General features: G+C 47.5%; 1 protein-coding gene across 1 annotated transcript in view; it reads left to right on the top strand.

Moving 5' to 3' along the window:
- The window catches only part of MAP2K2 (mitogen-activated protein kinase kinase 2), a 47680-nt gene extending 28696 nt beyond the window's left edge, over positions 1-18984 (top strand). The window contains exons 7-11 of the mRNA XM_081934693.1: positions 725-938; positions 4730-4794; positions 7215-7276; positions 8804-8849; positions 12846-18984. Of these exons, the coding sequence (XP_081790819.1) occupies positions 725-938; positions 4730-4794; positions 7215-7276; positions 8804-8849; positions 12846-12956 (498 nt within the window). The 3' untranslated portion in view covers positions 12957-18984. The remainder of the gene's footprint in view (positions 1-724; positions 939-4729; positions 4795-7214; positions 7277-8803; positions 8850-12845) is intronic.
- Positions 18985-23494: the final 4510 nt, after the last annotated feature.

The following is a 23494-nucleotide window of genomic DNA, read 5'->3' as shown; positions in this document are numbered from 1 at the left end:
GAACTGCCAAACTCCTGGAAGCCAGTGATCAGTAGAAGTAGCTTGTAGTACTGCATTCTAACCACTGGGCCACCATGGCTCTTAATATAATATAAATTTAATATTAATCTGTCTTTCTGGAAAGTCAGCAACCTATTGGATGGAGTATTTGTCTCCTTCAGCCAATCTGGGTGATGATAGATGAACAGTTTTTTAAAAAAACTGATAGATTTTTTTTTTAAAAAAACAGTTTTTTCAGTCAAACCGTAGGAAGCAGAAGCAATTCATTTAGGAGCTGATACACCCTATAAATTAAATCATAAATCATAGCGTTAAGCGTCAATAGTTTCAGCTCTCACTCTGTTGTGACAACAAAGGAAGCACAGAAGCAGCTTTTTGCAACTGCAGGCAAAGGAAGGTACCTTATGCTCTCTGTTAAGTGCCCAACTGTTATCTTCTGCCTTTTTATTTATTTGCATATGATCCAGTAAGCAAAGGTTCTCTAGGTAGATTATTATAACTCTTGGCCTGGCTTCTGAAGAGCTCTTCTGGTAATTAACCGAGTCTCTATGCAGACCGGGAAAACCTCTTTCAAATTCAGCCTTAGTGTTCCTGCTGGCTTGCCATAAATTTCTCACCTAGGTGTGTTCCCGCAGACACCTGGCTATTGAAGGAGCCACTGGGATTGGCAGGCGTGTTTTTGCAAGATGGGCACTCACTCCACCTCTGTTGCGATTGCTTGCAGCCTGAACGTTTACAAGGCACCCACTATTCTGTTCAGTCGGACATCTGGAGCATGGGCCTCTCCCTGGTGGAGCTGTCAATCGGACGGTATCCCATCCCCCCGCCCGATGGCAAGGAACTGGAAGTGATCTTTGGTCGTCCCATAGTCGATGGGGCCGAAGGGGAACCTCACAGCATCTCTCCGCGGCCCAGGCCCCCAGGACGCCCTGTTAGTGGTAAGAACTCATTCCTGGGAAGCTGTTGGCAATGGAAATGATACCACTTTTTTTTTAATGTCAGAAGGAAGCAATCATTTGTAGCTGGACGGGTTAATTATTCTTCCTAGCATTTTCCAAAGAGCGTTGATCCACTGGTTATGAAAGGAATTGACCAACCAGCTTGACATGGTAGGCTTAGAGAGATTGACTGGCCCAAAGTTACCCAGCTGGCTTTCATACCTAAGGCAGGACTAGAACTCACAGGCTCCTGGTGATTGGCCCAAGGTCACCCAGCTGACTATCATACCTAAGGCAGGACTAGAACTCACAAGCTCCTGGTGATTGGCCTAAAGTCACCCAGCTGGCTTTCATACCTAAGGCAGGACTAGAACTCACAGGCTCCTGGTGATTGGCCTAAAGTCACCCAGCTGACTATCATACCTAAGGCAGGACTAGAACTCACAGGCTCCTGGTGATGGGCCCAAGGTCACCCAGCTTGCCTTTCATGCCAAGTGACAGGCATACAAGATCAGCACCAGCAGAATTAAACTGATTTATTACTACTCATTCCTATGCACATTTCAATAAATACTCATAGCTATTCAGTTATAGAAATCCAGTGCTATTTAGTTTTAAGAACTATCAGTTGCAAGTGGCCCTCAACGTACAATTACAATTGAGGCCAAAATTCCCATTGGTGAGTGAGACAGTTGAGTGAGTTTTGCTCCATTTTAGGATCTTTCTTGCCACAGTGGTTAAGTTAATCACTGCAGTTGTTAAATTAGTAACACGGTTGTTAAGTGAATCCAGCTTCCCCATTGAGTTTGCTTGTCAGAAGGGCGCAAAAAAGGATCACGTGACCCAGGGACACTGCAACCATCTTAAGTACATGCCAGTTGCCAAGTATTTTGATCATGTGGCCATGGCGATGCTGCAACAGTCATAAAGCATGAAAAAGGTCTTTGGTCACTTTCTCAGTGCCATTGTAAGTCCTCAATTTACAACAGTTCATTTATTGACCATTTTAAATTACAACGGCACTGAAAAAAGTGTCTTACCAACCACTTTTCAGACTTACGACCGTCGCAGCATCCCCATGGTCACGAGATTTATTTTCAGATGCTGGACAGCTGACTCACGTTTATGACGAGTGCAGTGTCCCGGGTTTACGCCATCCACTTTTGCAACCTTCTGACAAGCAGAGTCAATGCGGAAGCCAGATTCACTTTAAAATCATGTGACTAACTTAACATCTGCGGTGATTCATGTAGCAAGTATCTCCCTTAACAACATACATTTTGGGCTCAATTGTGGTCATAAGTTGAGGATTACCTGAACAGATTTTACTGATTCTTTACATGTTTTTTTTAAACTCTCCTCGGCTCCCCAGTTTGCTTTAAATATGCTTTGAAACGAGACAAGTTGCCAGGGAAATCCTCAGTGAGTTTCTTTTCAAGATGGTTCAGCCATCCTTGATGTGATGCCCTCCAGATACGTTGGACTGCAGCTCGGCTATGCCTAAGTGGCATAAGTCGTGCTGATTGGCAGTGCTAAAGTTGAACATGGCACATACTGAGGCAAATAGGTGGGTGGGTGGGGAATGTTGCAGGCAAGATGTTGCTTGTCAACGTGCTGAAGATTGGGAGAAAGGACGTGGTTTTAAGCCCCAAAGATCTACAAACTCAAGGAATCCACGGATAAAAATATCCAGTATCCAGAACGGAAAGATGGAGACTTATCGGTGGCAGTTAGAAAGTTTCACTCATGTTTTTTCCCATAGCTAAAGATGTTCAGGACTGTAGAGCTTTTTATTAATCTAGTGATGAAGGAAGTCGTCTAGAAACCAGGGGACAGTGAGTTCTAGTCCCAACTTAGGCACCAAAGATGGCTGTGTGTCTTTTGGCTAATCACCAGGAGACGGTGAGTTCTAGTTCCACCTTAGGCCTGAAAATTGGCTGGGTGTCTTTGGGCCAGTCACCAGGAGATGGTGAACTCTAGTCACCAGGCACAAAAGCTGGCTGGGTGAGTTTGGGCCAGTCGCCAGGAGACTGAGTTCTAGTTCCAACTTAGGCAACAAAGATGGCTGGATGTCTTTGGTCCAACTATCAGGAGAAGTTGAGTTCTACTCCTGACTTAGGCATGAAAACTTGCTGGGTATCTTTAGGCTAATCAACTGGAGACTGGGAGTTCTAGTCCCACCTTTGTCATGAAAGCCAGTTGGGTGACTTTGGCCCAATCACCAGGAGACTGGGAGTTCTTGTCCTGCCTTAAACGAGAAAGCCAGCTGCATGACTTCTCCCTCTCCCTCCCTCCCTCGCCCATTTCTTGCTTGTTTTTGCCCTCCCCAACCTGCAGGAACACTTTGCAAGCCTCCCAAACCCTCTGCATGCCCTTTTTTGCAAAGGGGGCGTGGTTTTGGTAGGCCATAAATGCTATATTAAGTGTATAAGACAAACCCAGATTTTCACCCTTTTTTTGGGGAGGGAGGTGCGTCTTGTACTCCGAAACATATGGTAACTTTGTTCTTATTATCCTACCTTTTAGGTTAAAGGTCACCAGCAAGGTCATTATTAAAGACTAATAAGGTGGATCAGAGATGGGATGGGCTGTTTCAGCCCAGCCTTCTGCCCTATGTCTCCCTTCACCTATCATATTAACTCCTGGGACTGGGTAGAAGCTGGGACTGGCTGCAGGTCGCCCTTGACTTACAACAAGTTAGCTTAGTGGCCATTCAAAGTTACAACGGTACTGAAAAATGTGACTCAGGACCGTTTTTCAAAGTTACAACCCTCACGATCATACAGTCAAAATTCGGACCTTTGGCAACTGGTTCATACCTACTACCGTCGCTGTGTTCCAAGGTCAGCAATCCCCTTTTGTAACGTCCCGACAAGCCAAGTCGATTGGGAAGCTAGATTCACTTAACAACCGGGTAACTGACTTATCAACTGCGGTGATTCACTTCACCACCGTGGCAAGAAACATCATAAAAACGGGGTGAAACTCGCTTAGGGAATGTATCACTTAATGACAAATGCCAGGCTCCGTTGTGGTCCTAAGGTTGAGGACTACCTGTCTCTCAGAAGCCTGTTGCCGCTTCTTTGTGCAGGCCTTTTAGGATCCAAGGCCAACCAGCCAGGCTACCAGTTGGTGTTGGATCCTGCTCTCCTTAAATATTCCTGTGGTTTCTTGAAGATGGGCAGGCTTCTTGGCGTCTTCTTTGCATGCGGTTTTTCATCCCACCTTTGTGCCAGAGTTTTGTGCAGCACATTCAGCTAGCACACAAGCAAATGAATTTTAGCGGGATTCAATTATATATAAGAAACTTCTTTATTACAATACCATACAGCAGAAGTCAGTATACAAAATCAGGAACACAGAAGCAATATTCATAGAAGCAAATCATGACAGAGGAGCAAGATATAGAGGGCATTTATTGTACAGAAGCTGCATGGTTACAGAGGCCAAACCAACTCTTATACACAGTTCAGCAAGTCTAAGCCATGCCCAGATCCAAATTGTCTCTTATGACCCCATGTAAATACTATGTTTCAGTTTCCAAACAGTCCCCATTGGCTGACCTGTTGCCATCTCTATCCAAACAGTTCCCATTGGCTGACCTGTTGCCATGTTTATCCAAACAGTCCCCATTGGCTGACCTGTTGCCGTGTCTATCCAAACAGTCCCCATTGGCTGACCTATTGCCATGTCTATTCCAAAAGTCCCCATTGGCTGACTTGTTGCCATGTCTATTCCAGTCTATGAAAACTCATTCATACTCTGACACTTTGCTCTTTTGAATCTTGCAGGTCTTGGGTTGGACAGCCGCCCTGCCATGGCCATTTTTGAATTGCTTGACTACATTGTGAATGAGGTGAGTGGCCGGGAGAAGACATTTTGACTTTCTACTGTGGGCTGGTCGTTATGCTTTCATGCCTTTAAATTAAGTTCCTTGAGGCGTGGGATTAAAACAGTCTGGTGGGCGGATTAAACACCTGATGGAATATCTGGTTTTTCGTGTTTGGGGGCCAGGTGCCCTAGCTGGTCAGCCTGCTCTGCGTTGTGAGCCTTCTCTTCTCTTCTCTGTCAATATCTATTTATTAAATAAAAGCTCCAGACTAGTTTAAGCTTTGTCTGTTATGTTGAATTTTTATGTTTTACCAACAAAGAAATAAAGGGAGACTAATATAGATCTAGTATAGAGACTAGTATATAGATCGACATAGGGACACGGTAGGTCAGTGTCTAAGACGCTGAGCTTGTTGATCACAAAGGTCGGCAGTTCAGCGGTTCGAATCCCTAGCACCACGTAACGGAGTGAGCTCCTGTTACTTGTCCCAGCTTTTTTTTAAAACCTAGCAGTTCAAAAGCACATAGAAAATGCAAGTAGAAAAATAGGGACCACCTTTGGTGGGAAGGTAACAGCGTTCTGTACGCCTTTGGCATCTAGTCATGCCAGCCACATGACCACGGAGACGTCTTCGGGCAGCGCTGGCTCTTCAGCTTTGAAATTATCTACCCAATTATGGGATGGAGCATACTGCTTCGGAAGCAGTATGGCTTAACATCTATCTATCTAATATGCAAGTAGCCCGGGTTCGAATCCTAGAAGGGTATGGCTAGCTGATGAGAGCTAAATAGCTTGAAATAGATCTATACTAGTCTCCCTTTATTTCTTTGTCGGTAAAACATAAAAATTCAACCCAAAAATCATTTGTCGCAAAAGTGACTGCCTGCGAAGGTGCCTGGATTGGGGCTGAAAGGCGAAAACGGAAGTAGCATGCTCCGCCCCATAGTTGGGTAGACCAGGTTGCCCTGACAAAAAACACTTTGTCTGTTATACCACTTCATTGAATCCACTATGGTTAGAAGTCTCTAATCCTGAGGTCCCCAACCCCTGGGCTGTGGCCCATTACTGGGCCGCAGCCTGTTTGGAACCGAGCCCCACAAGCAGCGGGTGAGCACGTGCGTATGTGCAGCTCTATTTCCATGAGCAGCGAGCGCTGGCGAACGTAGGTCCATTTACTCAAGCAGCAGGTGCTTGCGGGCAAGGCTCCATTTGTGTGAGTGGCATGCACACTCCTTGTGTAAATGGAGTTGCACGCACGAGCGTGGGCACCTGCCACTTGCATGGAACCATCCCCTCTCCTCCAGCTGGAAAGGCTGGGGACAACTGGTCTAATCTGCCCTCCCCCAGAGTGCCGTTCACGTCTGATTGCATGTCAAAATAAGGCGCTGCCAGTAAAATGGGAACAGCGCAATCCCATGTGTGTTATGTTTCCAGTCCCAGTAAAAATACAGAGAAAGGAAAGAAAGAGAATGAATGAAGATGGTCTGGGCCTTTCTGTCTACGTTCTTGCCTTTCAAAATGAAAGGAGGAAGAAAACCAGGAAATTTCTCTTGGTGTGGACCAACGGGAGATAAAAAGGGAGGGTCACAGTGATGAAGGCTTCTGTTTGGGCTTTGCGGAGAAAAAAAGCAAAGAGACAATGAAGAGGGTGCAGATGGAAATAAATACATCGGAAGTAAGAAAGCAACATGACTGAGTCCCTGGAAACTCTGTGGCTCCCTCGGGACTATTTCCGTTCTGGGCAGAGAGCAAGAATGGCCCACCCACCCCTGATCCCATTCTGTGGAGAGGCCACTTTGGGGAAGAGGACTTTGCTACTAGGTTATTAATATGCCAAGTTCTTTGGGGTCTTGAACGATGAACTAACGAGGAGCGTTGTCAGATTCGGGAGAGCAAGGGGACTTCAGAGCCTAGGCCCCGAACCATGCTGAGTTTTCTCCATCCCTTTCATTTCTTCTCGACCAGTGGGGATTAGGAGCTTTTATCCAAATAGAAGAGGTTATTTGTAGCTTAGGGTTGAGCTGTGAGGGTCTTTGGTGCTCTCTGAGCTTGGTTCTTTTCTTCCAGACGTTTCATAACTCAACTAGGTAACATCATCAGTTTTCATCCCTTAATGTTTACTCCCTGCCAAGACTTGAGGATATTAGAATCCGCTAAGGATCCGTTTATTTGGATTGCATCCTTGTACATAAATGTGTTCAAATCTCTCCAAACGTACAGGAAGACTTCAGCTTACGACCATAATGGAGCCTGTTTGTTACAGTCCTGAGTCATGGTGGTTTTAAAGGCTGTACCCCCTGTGATTGACTTGAATCGGTGACCTTTTTTGCAGTGGTCATTAAACAAATGCCACTATCATTAGGTCAACCCATTGACTGAAGGCTGTTTCCTAAACTGTTCTCCAGAACCTCCTCAGCCTAATTTTTTCCCCCTGTGTATTTCAGCCACCTCCAAAACTGCCGACTGGGGTTTTCACCCAAGAATTCCAGGAGTTTGTAAATAAATGGTAAGACGTCTCAAGCTTATCGATGGGAAATATAAAACCTTGGGATGAGGAGCCCAGGAGTCTGTGTGAATGTATCTCTTGGAAACATGCAGGTTAGGATGAGGGATTCTCCCTTCTGGGTGCCAGGCCTGCAAATGGGGATCTTAAGCATCACTGTTCGGTTTGGTGGCATCAGTGCCTCAGATAGAAAGCCCATACAGTGAGTGGTGAGGACAGTGGAGAAAATCATAGGAAGCTCATTTCCCGTTATTCTGGATGCTGCTTATAAACACTATGTGCTTAGAGCTCGAAGCCTTGTTAGAGACCCCACACATCCACTTCACGGTCTGTTTCTCTTGGCTCCCCTCTGGGAGGAGGTTCCGAAGTTAGTCTGAGTTCCAAGGCTCCTTGGTAGCGACAGATTATTTTCATCAGAAGATTAGAAAAGGTAACTTCTGAATGCCGTTCAGCAAAGCTGTCGGTTCCTCTCTTTCCATCGGGATGAGGCTTCCCTTTACTCGACTTAAAACCAAAATGGAGCCCCACATTTTTTGTTTCTAAGTGAGACATCTGTTAAGTGAATTTTGCTCCACTTCATGACCTTCCTTGCCACGGTTGTTAAATGAATCGCTGCCGTTGTTAAGTTAGTGACACGGCAGTTAAGTGAATCTGGCTTCCCCATTCTGGCTTATTAGAAAGTCGCAAAAGGGGATCATGTGACTCCCCGGCGACACCGCAGCCATCATAAATGCGAGCCAGGTTCCAAGCGCCCGATTTTGATCACGTGACCGTGGGGATGCTGCGATGGTCGTAAGTGTGAAAAGCAGTTGTAAGTCACTTCTTTCAGTCCGTTGCAACTTCAAATGAACGTTGAATTAGAGCAGGGGTGTCCAAACTTGGGAACTTTAAGACTTGTGGACTTTAACTCCCAGAATTCCCTAGCCAGCCATGCTGGCTAGGGAATTCTGGGAGTTGAAGTCCACAAGTCTTAAAGTTCCCAAGTTTGGACACCCTTGAATTAGAGAATTACAATTTTGTTGTAAGTCAAAGACTACCTATATAACTTTAGGGAATCACAGGTAATCCTCGAATTACGACCACAATTGAGCCCAGAATTCAGGTTGCTAAATGAGAAATTTGTTAAGTGAGTATTTTGCCCCATTTTGTGACTTTTCTTGCCATGTTTGTTAAGGGAATCCCTGCAGTTGTTAAAATAAGTAACGCACATTAAGTGAATCTGGCTTCCCCATTGACTTTGCTTGCCAGAAGTGTGAAAAAAACGACCGTAAGTCACTTTTTCCAGTGCCGTCGTGACTCTGAATGGTCTCTAAAGGAAGTAAGTCGAGGACTAGCTGTGCTCTTGGTATGACCTTCTTTATGACGGAGCCACGTGGATGGACTTAGATCAGGACAGCTGAGGAGAGCTTTGTGCATCTGGCACTCCCCAAACAAAGGGGCTGCCCCCCCCCCCCCAAGGAATATACACGTGGGCATTTTGCAGTGATCATAATTGACCAACCTTCTTTTTATTTCCCCCCCCCCTTGCAGCTTAATTAAAAACCCCGCTGAACGAGCAGATCTAAAGATGCTGATGGTAAGAATTGTCGAGTTGTGTGCTCAAAAACCAAATTTCCTTCACTAAGGAGATCCAAATCCTTGCTCTGTTCTCCGGGCAAATTGGTCCCTCTCCATCTCTCTTACTGTTAACTCTCCTCTGAGTGTGAATGTGTGTATTATACTGGGGTGCAGCCCTGTCCTCCTCTTGGGGTACGGTGCCAGGGGGCGAAAATCCTGAGAATCGCAAAACGATTGTACAGATCAGTGGTCACCAACTGGTGGTCCGTGAGAAAATTTGGGTGGTCTGCAGAAAAATTATTTGCATTTTTTACATTGCACTAAATACTATTTTATCTTTTTTTAAAAAAAAAACATTCACATTACTGGTCCGCGGGATTTAAAATTATGAATTTAGTGGTCTCTGAGGTCTGAAAGGTTTTTGACCCCTAGTGTAGATTGTCCAGGAAAAAGCCTTGAATTGGGTAGAATATACTTTTCTTCCAGACCCCATTTGTGGCAGAGAGGAGGTGGTCTCAAACTGAGGAGCTACAGGGTCCTCCCACACCCTCTGTGGCCGAGATCCTCCCACATCCCCAGTAGCTGGAGTCCTCACACATCCCTTTTCATTTAATGAAAAGAAGGACTAGGGGAGTCATGATAGTAGTGTTTTAATATCTCATGGCCTGCCATAAAGAAGAGGGAGTCAAGCTATTCTCCAAAGCACCTGAGGGTAGAACAAGAAGCAATGGGTGGAAACTAATCAAGGAGAGAAGCAACTTAGAACTGAGGAGACATTTCCTGACAGAACAATTAATCAGTGGAACAAAATTGTAAATGCTCCAACACTGGAATTCTTTAAGAAGATGTTGGATAGCTATTTGTCTGAAATGGTATAGGTTCTCCTGCTTCAGCAGGGGGTTGGACTAGAAGACCTCCAAGGTCCCTTCCATTTTTGTTATTCTGTTATCCCCAGTGGCCGGGATGTTCCCATACCACCAATGGCCTTCCCACACCCACAGTGGCCAAGATCCTCTCACACAACCTGTGGCTGGGCCCTCCACACCATCAGAGGTCATGGTCTTCTCCCCCCCCCCCCATCTCCCTATTAAGCCAGGATCCTCCCATGCCACCAGTTAACTGTGCCAGACTTACACCATCCATTCATTCATAGCCATTTGCGTGGATGGCTCCCAGTCTCTTTTGACTGAGCATGTTTTTCTCCCTTTCCATTAGTTAGTTAGCTAGTTAGTTCTAAAAATGAATCTAAAATGTTTTTTTCCCCTTTGCTGTTTTGTTTCAATTGGCTGACACAAACGCGCCGTCTCTGTGCAATTTTTAAAATTCTCCCAAGCTGTAAGAACTCCGAAATGGACTTTCTTCTGAATTACCCCTTGCCCAAAACACAAATCCTTAAAAGATTTCAGAAAGAAGGAAAAATCCATTGGGAAACAGGGAATGAGTTTTTGTATTCATGTTTCTCCTCCCCAGCATTTCAAGTTGTGTGGACTTCAACTCCCGTTTTAAGATGTCTGGACTTCAATTTCCAGAATTCCTCAGCCAGCCATGCTGGCTGAGGAATTCTGGGAATTGAAGTCCACATATCTAAAAGCAGCCAAGGCTGAAAAACACGGCTTTTTATAGAAACAGGAAAGTGGGCTCCCCATAGAACTTGTCTGTCGGCTTATCTCCAGACAGGAGAATCGTATCCAGCTCTGCGCTAGTGAGATAATCCCCCAGTTTTTTTTCTCCACTTGCGTTTCTTACTCTGAAGATGGTCCGGAGAGCCTGAAGTCGTGAATAAGCACATGTGACCCAAATGTGATGTGAAACAGGAGGGTGGGTTTGACTTCCTTCTAAAGCCATGTGTGCCTTGAAGGAGGGGTCCACTATCTACAAGGAACAGAAATTCGACAGAGGCCTTCAAAACGGGGCTTTCCGCTCCCAGCCAACCCCTCCGTCAACAAATTATCAAACGAGAACCGAATTAGAGACGGGAAAAAAAACCTTGGGCAGGAATCTGCCCTAAATTAAAACACAGTCAAGTCCCAGACCACCAATTGAGCCCAAATCTTCTGCTCTTAAGCGAGACCTTTGTTAAGCGAGTTTGACTCCATTTTTATGACCTGTCTTAAGCGAATCGCCGCCGTTGATTAATTAGTCACCCGGTTGTTAAGTGAATCTGGGTTCCACCATTGACTTTTGCTTCTCAGAAGGCCTTGGGAAGCGTCAACGGTCATACGTTTGAACCAGTTTTATTTAATTTACAGTGAATTCCTCTCTAGGAAAGTCCTGGCCCATAGTCTTTCAAGATAGTTCACAATTACCAGCCGCAATACTTGGCAAGAATGCAGGAATGAACTAATGGTCTCCTGCAAACTCCACTCCCCATTCACTCCTCTTTTATTTCCTCTGGGAAGGGCCATTCATCGTCCACCTGTGGCCTTACTCCCAAGTTGACCCCTATTCTTTCGCTGTTCCCTTCCTCTGGCAACTCTGCACATGCACACACTGGGAACAGGCTCCAGCTGTTCTTCTGCCTCACTGATGTCTGAAGGCAGCTGATAGCTGTCAGAGGGCCCTGGCCCCCTTTCTGCCTCCGACACAGAGTCCTCATCAGAGCCTTCCCCAGACTCCAGGACTGGCCCATATTCCTCCCCAACCTCCTCGCTGTCCGAATCTGCTGCCAGCTCCGCTGGGGGGGGGGGGGGGGGCGGGGGGGGCACAACACTGCTTAGGCAGGAAACCCTACACCACTACAGACAAATGGTTATCCAGCATCTTCTTAAAAACTTCTGGAGGCAAGTCGTTCCTTTGATTAATTTTTTTTAACTTTTAGGAAGTTTCTCCTTCGTTCTAGGTTGAATCTCTCCTTGATTAATTTCCACCCGTTGCTTCTTGTTCTGCCCTCAGGTGCCTTGGAGAATAGCTTGACTCCCTCTTCTTTGTGGCAACCCCTGAGATATTGGAAGACTGCTATCATGTCTTCCCTGGTCCTTCTTTCTATTAAACTAAACATACCCAGTTCCTGCAACCGTTCTTCATGTGTTTTAGCCTCCAATTGCCCTCATCCTCTTTGTTGCTCTTCTCTGCACTTATTAAAATGAGTGACTGCTGATTTTACAACCTTTCTTGCACGTGCCTACGGAGATTATCCATCACCCAGTTCACAGTTGTCGCAAAGGTGCTCTTTCCAAAACAGCAATTGGCCTTTTTTGGGTTTGTTACTTTGAAAAAGTTTCGCTTCTCATCCAAGAAGCTTTTTTCTTCCTAAGTTCTGAAGAAACTTCTCGGATGAGAAGCGAAACGTTTTCAGAAGGGGGGAAAGACCCCCAAGAAACTCCAGTTGTCTATTGGGAAGAAAGCACCTTTGGGACTCCCCCCTCCCTGGTTAAGAAAACCAGTGGTGTTGTTAAGTGAATCGCACGGTTGTTAAAGTGAATCCAAATTGTCCCATTGTCGGCAGCCAGCTGGGAAGGTCACCGATGGCCGTCAGCCAATCTTGGGAGGCTGCACCTGCCATAAAACACACAAGCACACCAGTTTGTCAAGGCTCTGAATTTTGTTGATGTGCTGTGACGGTCATAAGTGCAAGGACCGGCCGTAGGTTGCTTTTTTTGTAACTTCAGACAGTCGGTTGTAAATCGAGGATAACTTGCACTGCGGCAGACGTTCTGTGTGTCCTTTTTCAAAAGCCCCACACCCATGGGTCTCCATGCATGGCCCCTTTAAGATTTGGGGACTTCAACTCCCAGAATTCCCCAGCCAACACTGCTGGCTCTGGAATTCTGGGAGTTGAAGTCCAAAAATCTTAAAAGGGGCCACGCTTGGATACCTCTGTCCCACACCTTTCACAAAAAGGCTCGGACAGGGAAATTCGACCCCAGTGGCTTCCCTTTGACCCCTGACCCTTGTTTTCCCCACCCTTGCAAGGCTACCACTTCCTGTCCGTACTTCCGACAACGAGTCTATGGTTCTAACCCCTTCTTTTTTCTCCCTCACCCCCCCCCCCCTTCTCCTCCCGTTTGCTTTCCAGAATCACACCTTCATCAAGTGCGCCGAGGTGGAAGTGGTGGATTTTGCCGGCTGGCTATGCAAGACACTGCGGTTGAAGCAGCCCAGCACCCCCACCCGCACGGCCATGTGACCGCCATACCAGCTGCCTTGTTCTTCCTCCTCCTCCCTCCCTCCCTCCCTCCCTCCCTCGTGCACCTGCTTGTCTGCTGCTGTTCGCTGCCCTCCCGGCAGAAGGAAGAAGCCCCTTGGCCTCGCCTCCCTCGATCTTTGCACCCGGAACAAACCAGGCAGGAGGGTTGTCAAGAAAGAGATTATCTCCCTCTCTATTTCGTTCTCTCTCTCTCTCTCTCTCTCTCTCTCTTGTGGCCCCAAGAGCAGAAAGGAACTTCTTCCCCCTGTTCCTGTTCTGGGGTTTGGTTTGGTTTCTCTTCCTGCGGTGGGAGAATCCCTCGCTCTCTGCAAGCTCTCGGCTTCGGGTGGGTAGGGCTGGCTGAGACGGGCCCGGCTGCTCTTTGGTTTGGGGAGGAGAGGAGGAAAGAGTTTCCAGGATCGGCTGGCTGCATCTCTCTCTTTATTTTCCTTCCTTCCTCCTTTCCTCTCTTCTCCTTTCTTCTCTATCTCTTTTTGTCTCTCTTCCTTTCTCTTTTCCTATTTCTTTTTCTCTCTAGCTTTCTCTCTTCCTCTCTCTCTCTCTCTCTCACTTTCTCTTTCTTTTTGGGCAGCCATATATCCAAAACGGTGTAGGTCCGTGATGGCGAACCTATGGCCAGAGGTGGCACGCGTGCCGTCGCCAGCTGCTTTTCTGGTTTCTGGCACTCACATGCGCACCGGCAAGCTGGTCTTCACGGATGCCCGGAAACAGCCCCCAAAATGCCCCCAAAACGGGCATTTTCGGACCATTTTCAGGTGGTTTTTCGGGCTGTTTTTGATCCAGAAAAAAAAACGCCTGAAAAAGGCCCCCAAATGCTCAAACCACAGGCATGTCCGGCTGGCCAGCTGGTTTTTGGGTTTCCAGCGCTCTGGCGCACTCACATGCGCACACGTTCCAGTTTGGCCACTCAGTGCCAAAAAGGTTCACCATCACTGACATAAGGTTTCCTGTTGGAGCAGAGGATTTGACTAAGACTTCCAAGGACCCTTGTTACTCTTTCTTTCTTTCTTTCTTTCTTTCTTTCTTTCTTTCTTTCTTTCTTTCTTTCTTTCTTTCTTTCTTTCTTTCTAATCTATCTATCCATCCATCTCTCTCTCCTCTGTCCCTTCCTTCCTTCCTGTCTCTCTCTCTCCCTTTCTGTCTCCCTCCCCCCCCCCTTTTCATCTCCTTTTCTGTGGGTGAATCCAAGGGTGGCATTTGCTGATGGGCATAGATCTCACTGCCTGGGGCAGCCAGGGCAAAGCGGGCAGTTCAGCCAATCAGACGGCTTTGTGGTTGTGTCTTGGACCCAGGGCTCAGGAGTGGGAAGGCCCATGGCCTGTGGACTTCCTGGAAGCCGTTTGGGAGCAGATAGCAAAAGAAATGGCCCCATTCAGGAAATAATGGCTCCTCTGGCCAAGCTCTCAACTCCCTCCTGTGACCAGCCTCTCTCTTCGCCTGCTTGTTTGCCTCCCTGCCTTTGGTTTTGTTCTGGGACCTTCCTTTGAAGGGGAGTGGGCAGGAATTGGGGTCGGGGGGCGAAGAGGCAGGCAGGAGGGGTCCTGGCTCTGCCTTCAGACTTGGCCCCCTTGAAGGACTTTCTCCGTCCAAGGCTTCAGTGATACGACGAGTCTGAAGCCATTAGACAATGCTGGATTTTGGGAGATGGGGTGTGCCCTCGGAGGACAGCTTGAGGTTGCAGTGGGCAGGAAAGCCATCGGTTCGTGGTTCTGCGAGGACCAGTTGTCCGTCCCTTTCTTTCCCCCCAGGGTCGTGAATGCCAGCAGTACCTCTGGCCTTGGCCTTCCCTTCTCCCCTCCTGTGTTTTGCTGCTTGGATACAACCAGGCTGCCCGAGGGTGGCATCGCTCCAGTTTCCCCCTTAAGGCTCGCCCGGCTTCTTCTGTTTTCCTTTCTTTGGGCTCTGCTGCTGTCCCAGGAGGCTGCGGTGCCATCAGAGCGGTTGGGCTGCACACCTGGGGCTCTTCCGGGTGGAGCTGCAGCACTTGGCCACCCTGGCTCTTCAGGAAAGGCAGCCACTGCGGAGGAGGAGGAGGAGGGGAAGGACTGAAAGTTTAATTGGCTGGGCCAGGATGCCCCCCCCCCCCTGTTTTCAGCCCCCTTGCCTCCATTCTCTTCCTTCCTCCTCTCCCTCCTTACCATCCAACCATCCATCCTATTTATCTTTTTCTTTCTCCCTCCTTCCATTTATCTCTGTCTTTCCATCTTCCTCCTTCCATTTTCTTTCCCTCCCTCCTTCCTTTTTTCATTTTCCTTTCTTCCCTACCCCTTTCCTTTTGTCCATCCCTGCCTGTGTCTGTCTGTCTGAATTAACAGAATAATGGAGTTGGAAGGGACGTTGGAGGTCTTCTAGACCAACCCCCTATCCAAAACATCTTCCTTCCTCCTCCCTCTCCCTACTATCCAACCATCCGTCATGTTTATTTTTTCTTTCTCCCTCCTTCCATTTACTTCCTCTCTCATCTGTTTATCCTTGCTGTCTTTCCATCTTCCTCCCTACTTCCATTTTCCTTTCTTCTTTTCCTCCCTCCCATCCAGCCTATTTATCTTTTTCTTTCTCTCTCCTTCCGCTTACTTCCTCTCCCTCCCTCCCACCCTTCCTGTCTTTCCATTTTCCTACCATTTTCTTTCCCTCCTTCCTTCTTCCTTCCTGTTTATCTCTTCCTTCCCATTTCCTTTCTTCCTCCCTTCTCATCCCTTTCTTTTTCTTTCTTTCTCTCTTTCTCTCTCTCCCTCCTCTCTTCCCCTTTCTTTTCTTCTTTTCCTGTTCCCTTCTCTCCCTCTTCCCCTTCTTAAAATGTCCATGTGGGCTAAAGGCATGCTTTGATTGCCAACATGATTACCAAAAAATAGTTACAGTCCTGCAGGACCAAGAAGAGGGTGATGTTTTTTACTGGAGGGGAACGGTAAATACCCCCATCAGCTGTTGCCTCCTTGAAGGGTTGCAGCCTTTTCCCTCGCCCCTCCCTCCGTGGCCCCTTGGAAGTGAATCTCCTCGATCCATCGATCGCTCGACCTCCATTTGGGAGGAGATGTCAGCAAGAGCCTCAGCCAGACAGAGCCGTCCCCTGTGGCCTGTTGACCTGCTGGCTGGCTAACCAGGAGGCCCTGATGCTTGCAAAGGGTTTGCACCTCGGATACTCGCGCCCACTGCTTGCCGAAGCCACCTCATCTCAGTTGCAGGTACAGCAACCTCACCCAACTTCCATCTACTGCCATCCTAAAGTGGCAGCTTCAAGCCCAGAGGTGCCAGAATAAAATTTCCAAGCTCCCTTGGAGCAAAGGAAGCCAAAAATGAAAGCGGTCTAATTAGCGGCTTTGTCCAGTCAGTTGTCATTCGGCTGTCCGTACTTTTCCGGCACGGCTCCCACAGACTCCCACCCAAGTCTTACAGAAGACCACCGAATGTTCAAGCTTTTTCTTTTGCCAAATTTGTAGCAAAATGGACGTGTTCTCTTCCCGCAAGTCTCTCCATTTCGTCCCCATGAATACGTCTGGCATCCCCATGAAGGGTAGCTAGATCCCATAACTGTAGTTGAGTAGTAGGATTGGAAGGGACCTCGGAGGTCGTCTAGTCCAACCCTCTGCTCAAGGCAGGAGATCCTATAGCAGGGGTCTCCAACCTTGGCAACTTTTAACACTTGTGGACTTCAGCCAGCTGGCTGAGGAATTCTGGGAGTTGGAGTCCACAAGTGTTAAAAGTTGCCAAGGTTGGAGACCCCTGCCCTACACCATCCTGGTCAAATGGTTGCCCAGTCTTTTTTTTAAAACCTCCAGCGATGGAGCACCTACAACGCCAGGAAATCCTCAAACTTGTAGGCTCATCTTGTGTTAGCCCCCTTGTTCAAGCTCCGTCTTTTTTCTTTCTCTTTTTGTCTTTTAATGACCCTGTAATCCCTTGCATCGGGGTGGAGTCGGGGGCAGCTGAATGGAGCTTGAGCGTTTACTGGCCGGATACCATTCCTGTCGCCAGTGTGGAGTTCTCAGCAGATCATTTCTCATTGTCTTGCTCTCAGGAAATTTCAAGGCGAGGAGGGAATTTTAATTGGTTGTCGCTCGGGTTGCAGCTTTTTCCGATGGAGTCCGCCGCATTCTGTTTTTTGGGGGAAGAGGGAGAGGACTTTTCAGGGATGTCTTCTGATGGAGAAGAAATGCTCGACAGCTGCTTCTTCTCCTCCTCCTTTGAATTTCTCCCCAGTTCTACTACATCTCTGAACTTCCCTGTCCAGGAAAGCCATTGGTCTCTTTTTCTCTTTTCTGTTTTTCTCCTCCCTTTCACCTAATTTCATTTGAGGGACGAAGGCACGAGGAGCAGGCAGTCGCCTGGGGTAGCAAATTTGGGCTTACTTCAGAGGAGAAAGGCTGCAACGGCTAGCAGTTACTCAGAGCAGAGTATCTGGGAGGAACAATTTAAGCCTGTGGTGGGACGTAATTCACACTTCTCTCTTGGTCCAGCCTGGGCTGCTGGTTGAGTTTCAAATATTGCAAGTAAAAAATAATGATTGTATTGTTTTAAAAGGGGACATGGTGGCTCAGTGGCTAAGACGCTGAGCTCGTCGATCAGAAAGGTCGGCGGTTTGAATCCCTAGCGCCGCATAACGGAGTGAGCTCCCGTTACCTGTCCCAGCTTCTGCCAACCTAGCAGTTCGAAAGCATGTAAGAATGCAAGTAGAAAAAATAGGGACCACTTTTAGTGGGAAGGTAACAGCGTTCCATGCGCCTTCGGTGTTTAGTCATGCCGGCCATATGACCACAGAGACGTCTTCGGACAGCGCTGGCTCTTTGTCTTTGAAATGGAGATGAGCACCGCCCCCTAGAGTCGGGAACGACTAGCACATATGTGTGAGGAGAACCCTTACTTTATTGTTGTTGTTTTTTTAAATGGCCGTAGCTCTTTAAGTCAATCAATTGAAGGCCTTCATTTTAAAGCTGGAGTTGAAGTCCACAAGTCTTAAAAAGTGGCCAAATTTGCAATCTCTGGCTGTATTTGAATGCTACAAAGGCTTCCAGCCACATTGCTGCCATCCTGGTCTGCGCAGCTAAGAGTGCGTGGAAGCATGGAGGTTGAGTGACCATTGTGGAGGCTTTCATTCCTCCCCTTTTCCCCAACCTGCTGGAGAGCGATGAGAGAAGTGGGGGGGGGGGGGAAGGTGGATTCTCCCCAGGAAGAGCCCCAAAATGCAAAGAAAACTTTAAAAAAAAATCTTTAATCAATCCTGGAAGGCCAGGTTGTGTCCAAAACATTTTGAGATGTCAAAAATCATAACGTTCCACTGGAATAGTCCATCTTTACGCGGGTCACGGCAATTGCGCGTCTGTTCTCTTAATGCAACATCCAGCTTGAGACATTTTTGGACCTTAACATCCCTGCGAGGTGGCCCATGTTGCAGCGTGACGGCAGGAGGGTCTGTGGCGCATGGCTCTCTGGGTTGTTGTTTTTTTTAAAAAATTTCCTCACTAGCTGCTACTGTAATTCTCTCTTGTCTCCCCTGCGCGAACGCATTTTTGCTCCAATTTGGGGGGACGACGACGACACATGACTCCTGCCGATTTGAATGTACCCTATTCAGCGTTTGGAGTTGAGAAACGGCACCAGGGGTCGCTCCGTCCAAAAACGGGCACTGCTTTTTTCTTTTTCCTTTTTAGTTATGATCATTTCGACAGAACCCATATCCGCACAGTGAAGCTTTAGCTGGGACGGGAGGGAAACGGGGGGGTGTCCGTGCGCCCCAGGGGTGTCTTTCATGTTTCTCTGCCTCTATTTAAATTTTTAAACCAACCAACAAAAAAAAAAAAGTAACTTAGTAAAAGTTTTGACAGTTCGGTATGTTTTTGCTCTTGTTTTGTTTTTGTTTTGTTTGCTTTTTGAATTTGTTTTGGGTTTTTTTGGCTTTAGTTGTTTTAGGGGTGTTTTAAGGAGAATGTGTTCAGCATTATGATGGTGCAATTTTTTTTAAGGAAATATTTTCATCATGGGGAGATAAAATAAATGGCACTTTACATTACAATGTGCTGCTTTCTCTCTCTCTCTCTCTCTCTTTTAAGTATAAATATAGGTGACATTGTGTGACTATTTTTTTTTTCTATTTCCAAGAAAACTTTGCAGAAGTGGGTTTCAATAGCTCAGTTCGAGGGAATTAATCCCATAAAACATGACAGGTAGTCCTCGACTTATAAGCAGTTCATTATTCTGACCCAGGCTTCCTTAACAAGCATGAAGCAGAGTCTTGGTCCCAGTAAAACCTCTTTTATTTACACGACTGTGGATTCCTTTAATTCACATTCCGCAAGGCTTAGCAAACAGTCTTTCCGAGGAATGTTTATCCACACGAACCTTATCTCGCTTGGAGAGCTGCCAGATAACTAGTTTCCAAGCGCCAGGCAAGGCAAAACTGGTCACAGAGTCCCAGAACTTTCCACTCTTGAAACAACAGAATGAACTAATTGTTTTCTGCAAAAGCCCACTCCCCGCTCGTTCCTCTTTCTTGTGGGAGGGGCCAATCACCTCCAAGGTGTGGCTTTACTCCCAAGCCAACCCTGCTTTCCGAGTTGTTGTCTTCTGGCAGCTCTGTGCATGCGCAGACCGGAAACAGGCTCTGGCTGTCCCTCGGCCCTCACTGCTGTCTAGCACCCTCTCTACCTCCGATGCAGAGCCCTCGTCTGAGCTTTTCTCAGCCCCCAGGAATGGCCCATGTTCCTCTCCAACGTCCTCACTCTCCGACTCTGCGGCCAGCTCTGCTGGCTCCTGGCAGGCCCCAACATTCATTTAGTGATTGTTTAAAGCAGGGGTGTCCAAACTTGGGAACTTTAAGACTTGTGGACTTCAACTCCCAGAATTCCCCAGCCAGCTCTGCTGGCTGGGGAATTCTGGAAGTTGAAGTCCACAAGTCTTAAAGTTCCCAAGTTTGGACACCCCTGCTTTAAAGTTAGGGTTAAGATTAGGGTTAACGCCACTGAGAAAAGTGATTTCTCTGTTTTCACACTTACAACCGTTGCAGCATCCCCATGGTCACCTGATCAAAATTCAGACACTATGACGGTTGTAGAGTCACAGGGTCATGTGATCCCCTTTTGCGACCACCTGACCAGCAAAGTCGATGGGGAAGCTGGATTCAATACAACACAATTCAATAGCAGAGTTGGAAGGGACCTTGGAGGTCTTCTAGTCCAACCCCCTGCCTAGGCAGGAAACCCTATACCGTTTCAGACAAATGGCTATCCAACATCCTCTTAAAGACTTCCAGTGTTGGGGCATTCACAACTTCTGGAGGCAAGCTGTTCCACTGATTAATTGTTCTAACTGTCAGGAAATTTCTCCTCAGTTCTAAGTTGCTTCTCTCCTTGATTAGTTTCCACCCATTGCTTCTTGTTCTACCCTCCAGTGCCTTGGAGAATAGTTTGACTCCCTCTTCTTTGTGGCAGCCCCTGAGATATTGGAAGAATGCTATCATGTCTCCCCTAGTCCTTCTTCACTTAACGACCATGTTACTAACTTAGCTCCAGTGATTCATTTGACAGCTGTGGCACCAAAAGCCATAAAATGGAACAAAACTCAACTGTCTCGCTTAACAGAAAATGTTTGGACTCGCTTGTGTTCATAAGTCGAGGACTACCTGTACAATGCTGCAAATTACAAAGCTAGAAATGGTGTCTTCTTATGACAAAGAAATCCTTATCCAGTGGTTCCATTGCTATAAAATAGGTTTACCTTTCTCATCAAGTTCATTCATTGCTTCATTTCTTCAGTTTCTACCCTGTTTCCCCGAAAATAAGACCTCCCTGGATAATAAGCCCAATCGGGCCTTTTGTGCGTATGAGCTAAAATAAGCCCTCCCCCCAAAATAAGCCCTCTAAAATATTTGCACTCATGCGCAGCCGATCCCCGCCATATCGGGGGGGGGGGGCAAGGAGGGAACATGCCCCCGCTTGCACCTGCCATCTATGCGGAGCGGCCTTGAGGCTGCTCCCGCAAACCCTAGATCCTGCGCCCCTTCTCTTAGTGGCGCTCGCAAAAAGAGCGGCAGCCCAGCGACGCTAGGGCTGGCTAGAGTGTGCCACAAACAGATACCGGACTTCTGGCCTTCTCTGGATCAGCTGATCCACGGGCCACGGGTCGAGGTTAAGGGGGCCCCCTGCAGCTCAAAAATAATAAGACCTCCCCAGAAATAAGGCCAAGCACTTATTTTGGGGGTCAAAAGAACACAGGGAAACACTATAGTTGCCAAACTCAGCCAAGTGATCCAGAAGTTCATTATATTAGGATGCCATTGAACAAGGATTTTAGTGGTAAGACTAGGCTGGACTCCAAAACCAGGCAGGGATAGGAGACCACCATGTAATGCAGAGTAGAGGCAAGATAGGGACCTATAATGCCATCCTGGAAGAAAATAGCAAACCAATCATCCCTTAAGTTATTTTTTTATTTTTCTTTCATGTTATTAATATTTTAAAGGTTGAATCCATCATGACTGTAGAGGAAGAGCCAGGTTTAAGAAATCGTTTAAACAATTTTATTTGGGGGGGGGGGGGCTGGTTTTCATATGGATCTCTAATGTTCTGCAGAGAGGCTGCCAACACACACATTTCTGGGTCCCATCAAGTGGCATTTTAATTGACAGGTCCCAGAATTAATTTACAACCCTTAATTTGAGATGGAGTCAAGGAGCTGAATGGAGCTGAGCATTTACTGTTCAGATACGCTTCCGGGTGCCTACAGAGAGTTCACAGCAAATATTTTCTCTTTGCACCCCGAGAGAGAAACATCTGCCGCGACCTAGGATTTGAACTCTCAACCTTCCAAATGGGAAGCGAGCATCTTCACTACTAGGCCACTGTGCTGCTGTGATAGTACCCATAATATGCCCGATTAAGCAGATTTGGCAGAAACCACGGGAGACAGGCTGGTCCTATATCTGGAATAGCTTTAGATGGGATAATCGGCACTTCCAAGAAGGCAACTGGGAACCAGCTTAACTCCCAATGCAGAAGGTCTTCCAGGACACAAACACTGCCTACTCCATGAGTAGGACTTGTGAGTGACTGACTCGGGCTGTACACCAAAGGGCAACAATCCCCTGAGTGGTCCAATTATCCACACTAAGTTCTTCCCACTGAACCTCTAGACATGAGAAGACAGAGAGAGCTAATCGACCAACGTCACAGTTTCGACCACGCTTGTGCGTGTATGTGTGTGTGTTCCAGCATAACTCTGGAACTCCTTGAGCAATTTCAACCAAGCATGGTACACAGATGACTTACTCTCTGCAAACAAATACTGTGGGGATAAGATACCGCAAACACCCCTTGGGGGGGGGGGGGTGTTCTATTAAGATACAGCCTGTTGTGCCTTAAAATGGCTTCTACTGTACTGCTGTAAATGGCTTCTACTGTACAGCACAGTGGAATTGCCATGGTAATGGCTTCACAGTACTCCACAAGGGGGCTCCCTCTGGTAAGGGGGAAAATCCAACGTTAGAAATTACGTTTGGTCCGGACATTTCCCCCCTATAAATAAATACCCAGGCAACGCCGGGTTATCAACTAGTATAAGTATAAAACAAGAACGTGGAGAGTTGAGCCAACCCAACTCAAGGGTCTCAAGCTTGATCTCTTCCTCCACTCCACGGACACACCCTGGATCTCGACTTGGTCCAGGAAGATACTTGGGTCAACGGTATCCAAAGCCATTGAGAGATGCAAGGGAACCAGGATGGTTCTACACTTGTCCTGACTTTGCTGAAGGTCATCAGGCATGACCAATGTCCTATCAGCATGATGTCCTTGTCCAAAACCTAGCCTTGAGGAGGCCTAGATCATCACAATCCTCCAGGAACCTCTCAAGAGCACCCCAACCAGTTTCTCATGGAGCCTGTCCAGGATTATTGTGGCCAGCTAGGACCTCTTGAGGGCCATCTCGTGTCATCCTTTCCCTCAGCAAAGCAATCATCACCACATGGACTCTACCACGCATCGCCTTCTGGGGGGCTTTTACCACCCACCAAGAACATGTATGGAATAAACCAGGGGTCCCCAACCTTTTGGACCTCGGGGACCACTAAATTGATAAGGACCACTAATATGATCTGCCTAATGACTGGCTGGGTGGGCGTGGCTAGGTTGTGTGACTGGGTGGGTGTGGCCAACTCATCACTCATGTCAAGGGGCACCTCGCGGGCCTCTACTCACCCCTCCCCTCCCAGTCACACCTCCCCTGCCCGCCCGGGCTCCTTAGGGCCCCAATAGGAAGCAGTTGCTGGAGCTAAGCAGCCACCACGAGAAGGAGTTGGCAAAGCAGCTCAGCTCAAATTGGATCCAACCAAGAAGGAGGCTCAGCAGAAGCTCCTCACTGAGGACTAGGAGCATGGGCTTTCCAAGCAGAGGGAAACCTGTGGGAATGCAAGGCCAGGTACCGGCTCCTCCATCTCGCTGGGATGAGATGGTCAGCCAGTTCCAGGCCATGATGCAGTCCCACTGGAACGAGGCCCTCCGGCTCCTTGCCAACAGAGGTGCTTCCCTCCA

This window comes from Natrix helvetica, assembly GCF_964273705.1.
Source record: "Natrix helvetica genome assembly, chromosome: 1".
NCBI classification, from domain to species: Eukaryota; Metazoa; Chordata; class Lepidosauria; order Squamata; family Natricidae; genus Natrix; species Natrix helvetica.
Note: the sequence above shows the minus strand (reverse complement) of the source record. Positions and strands in the feature narration are given on the sequence as shown.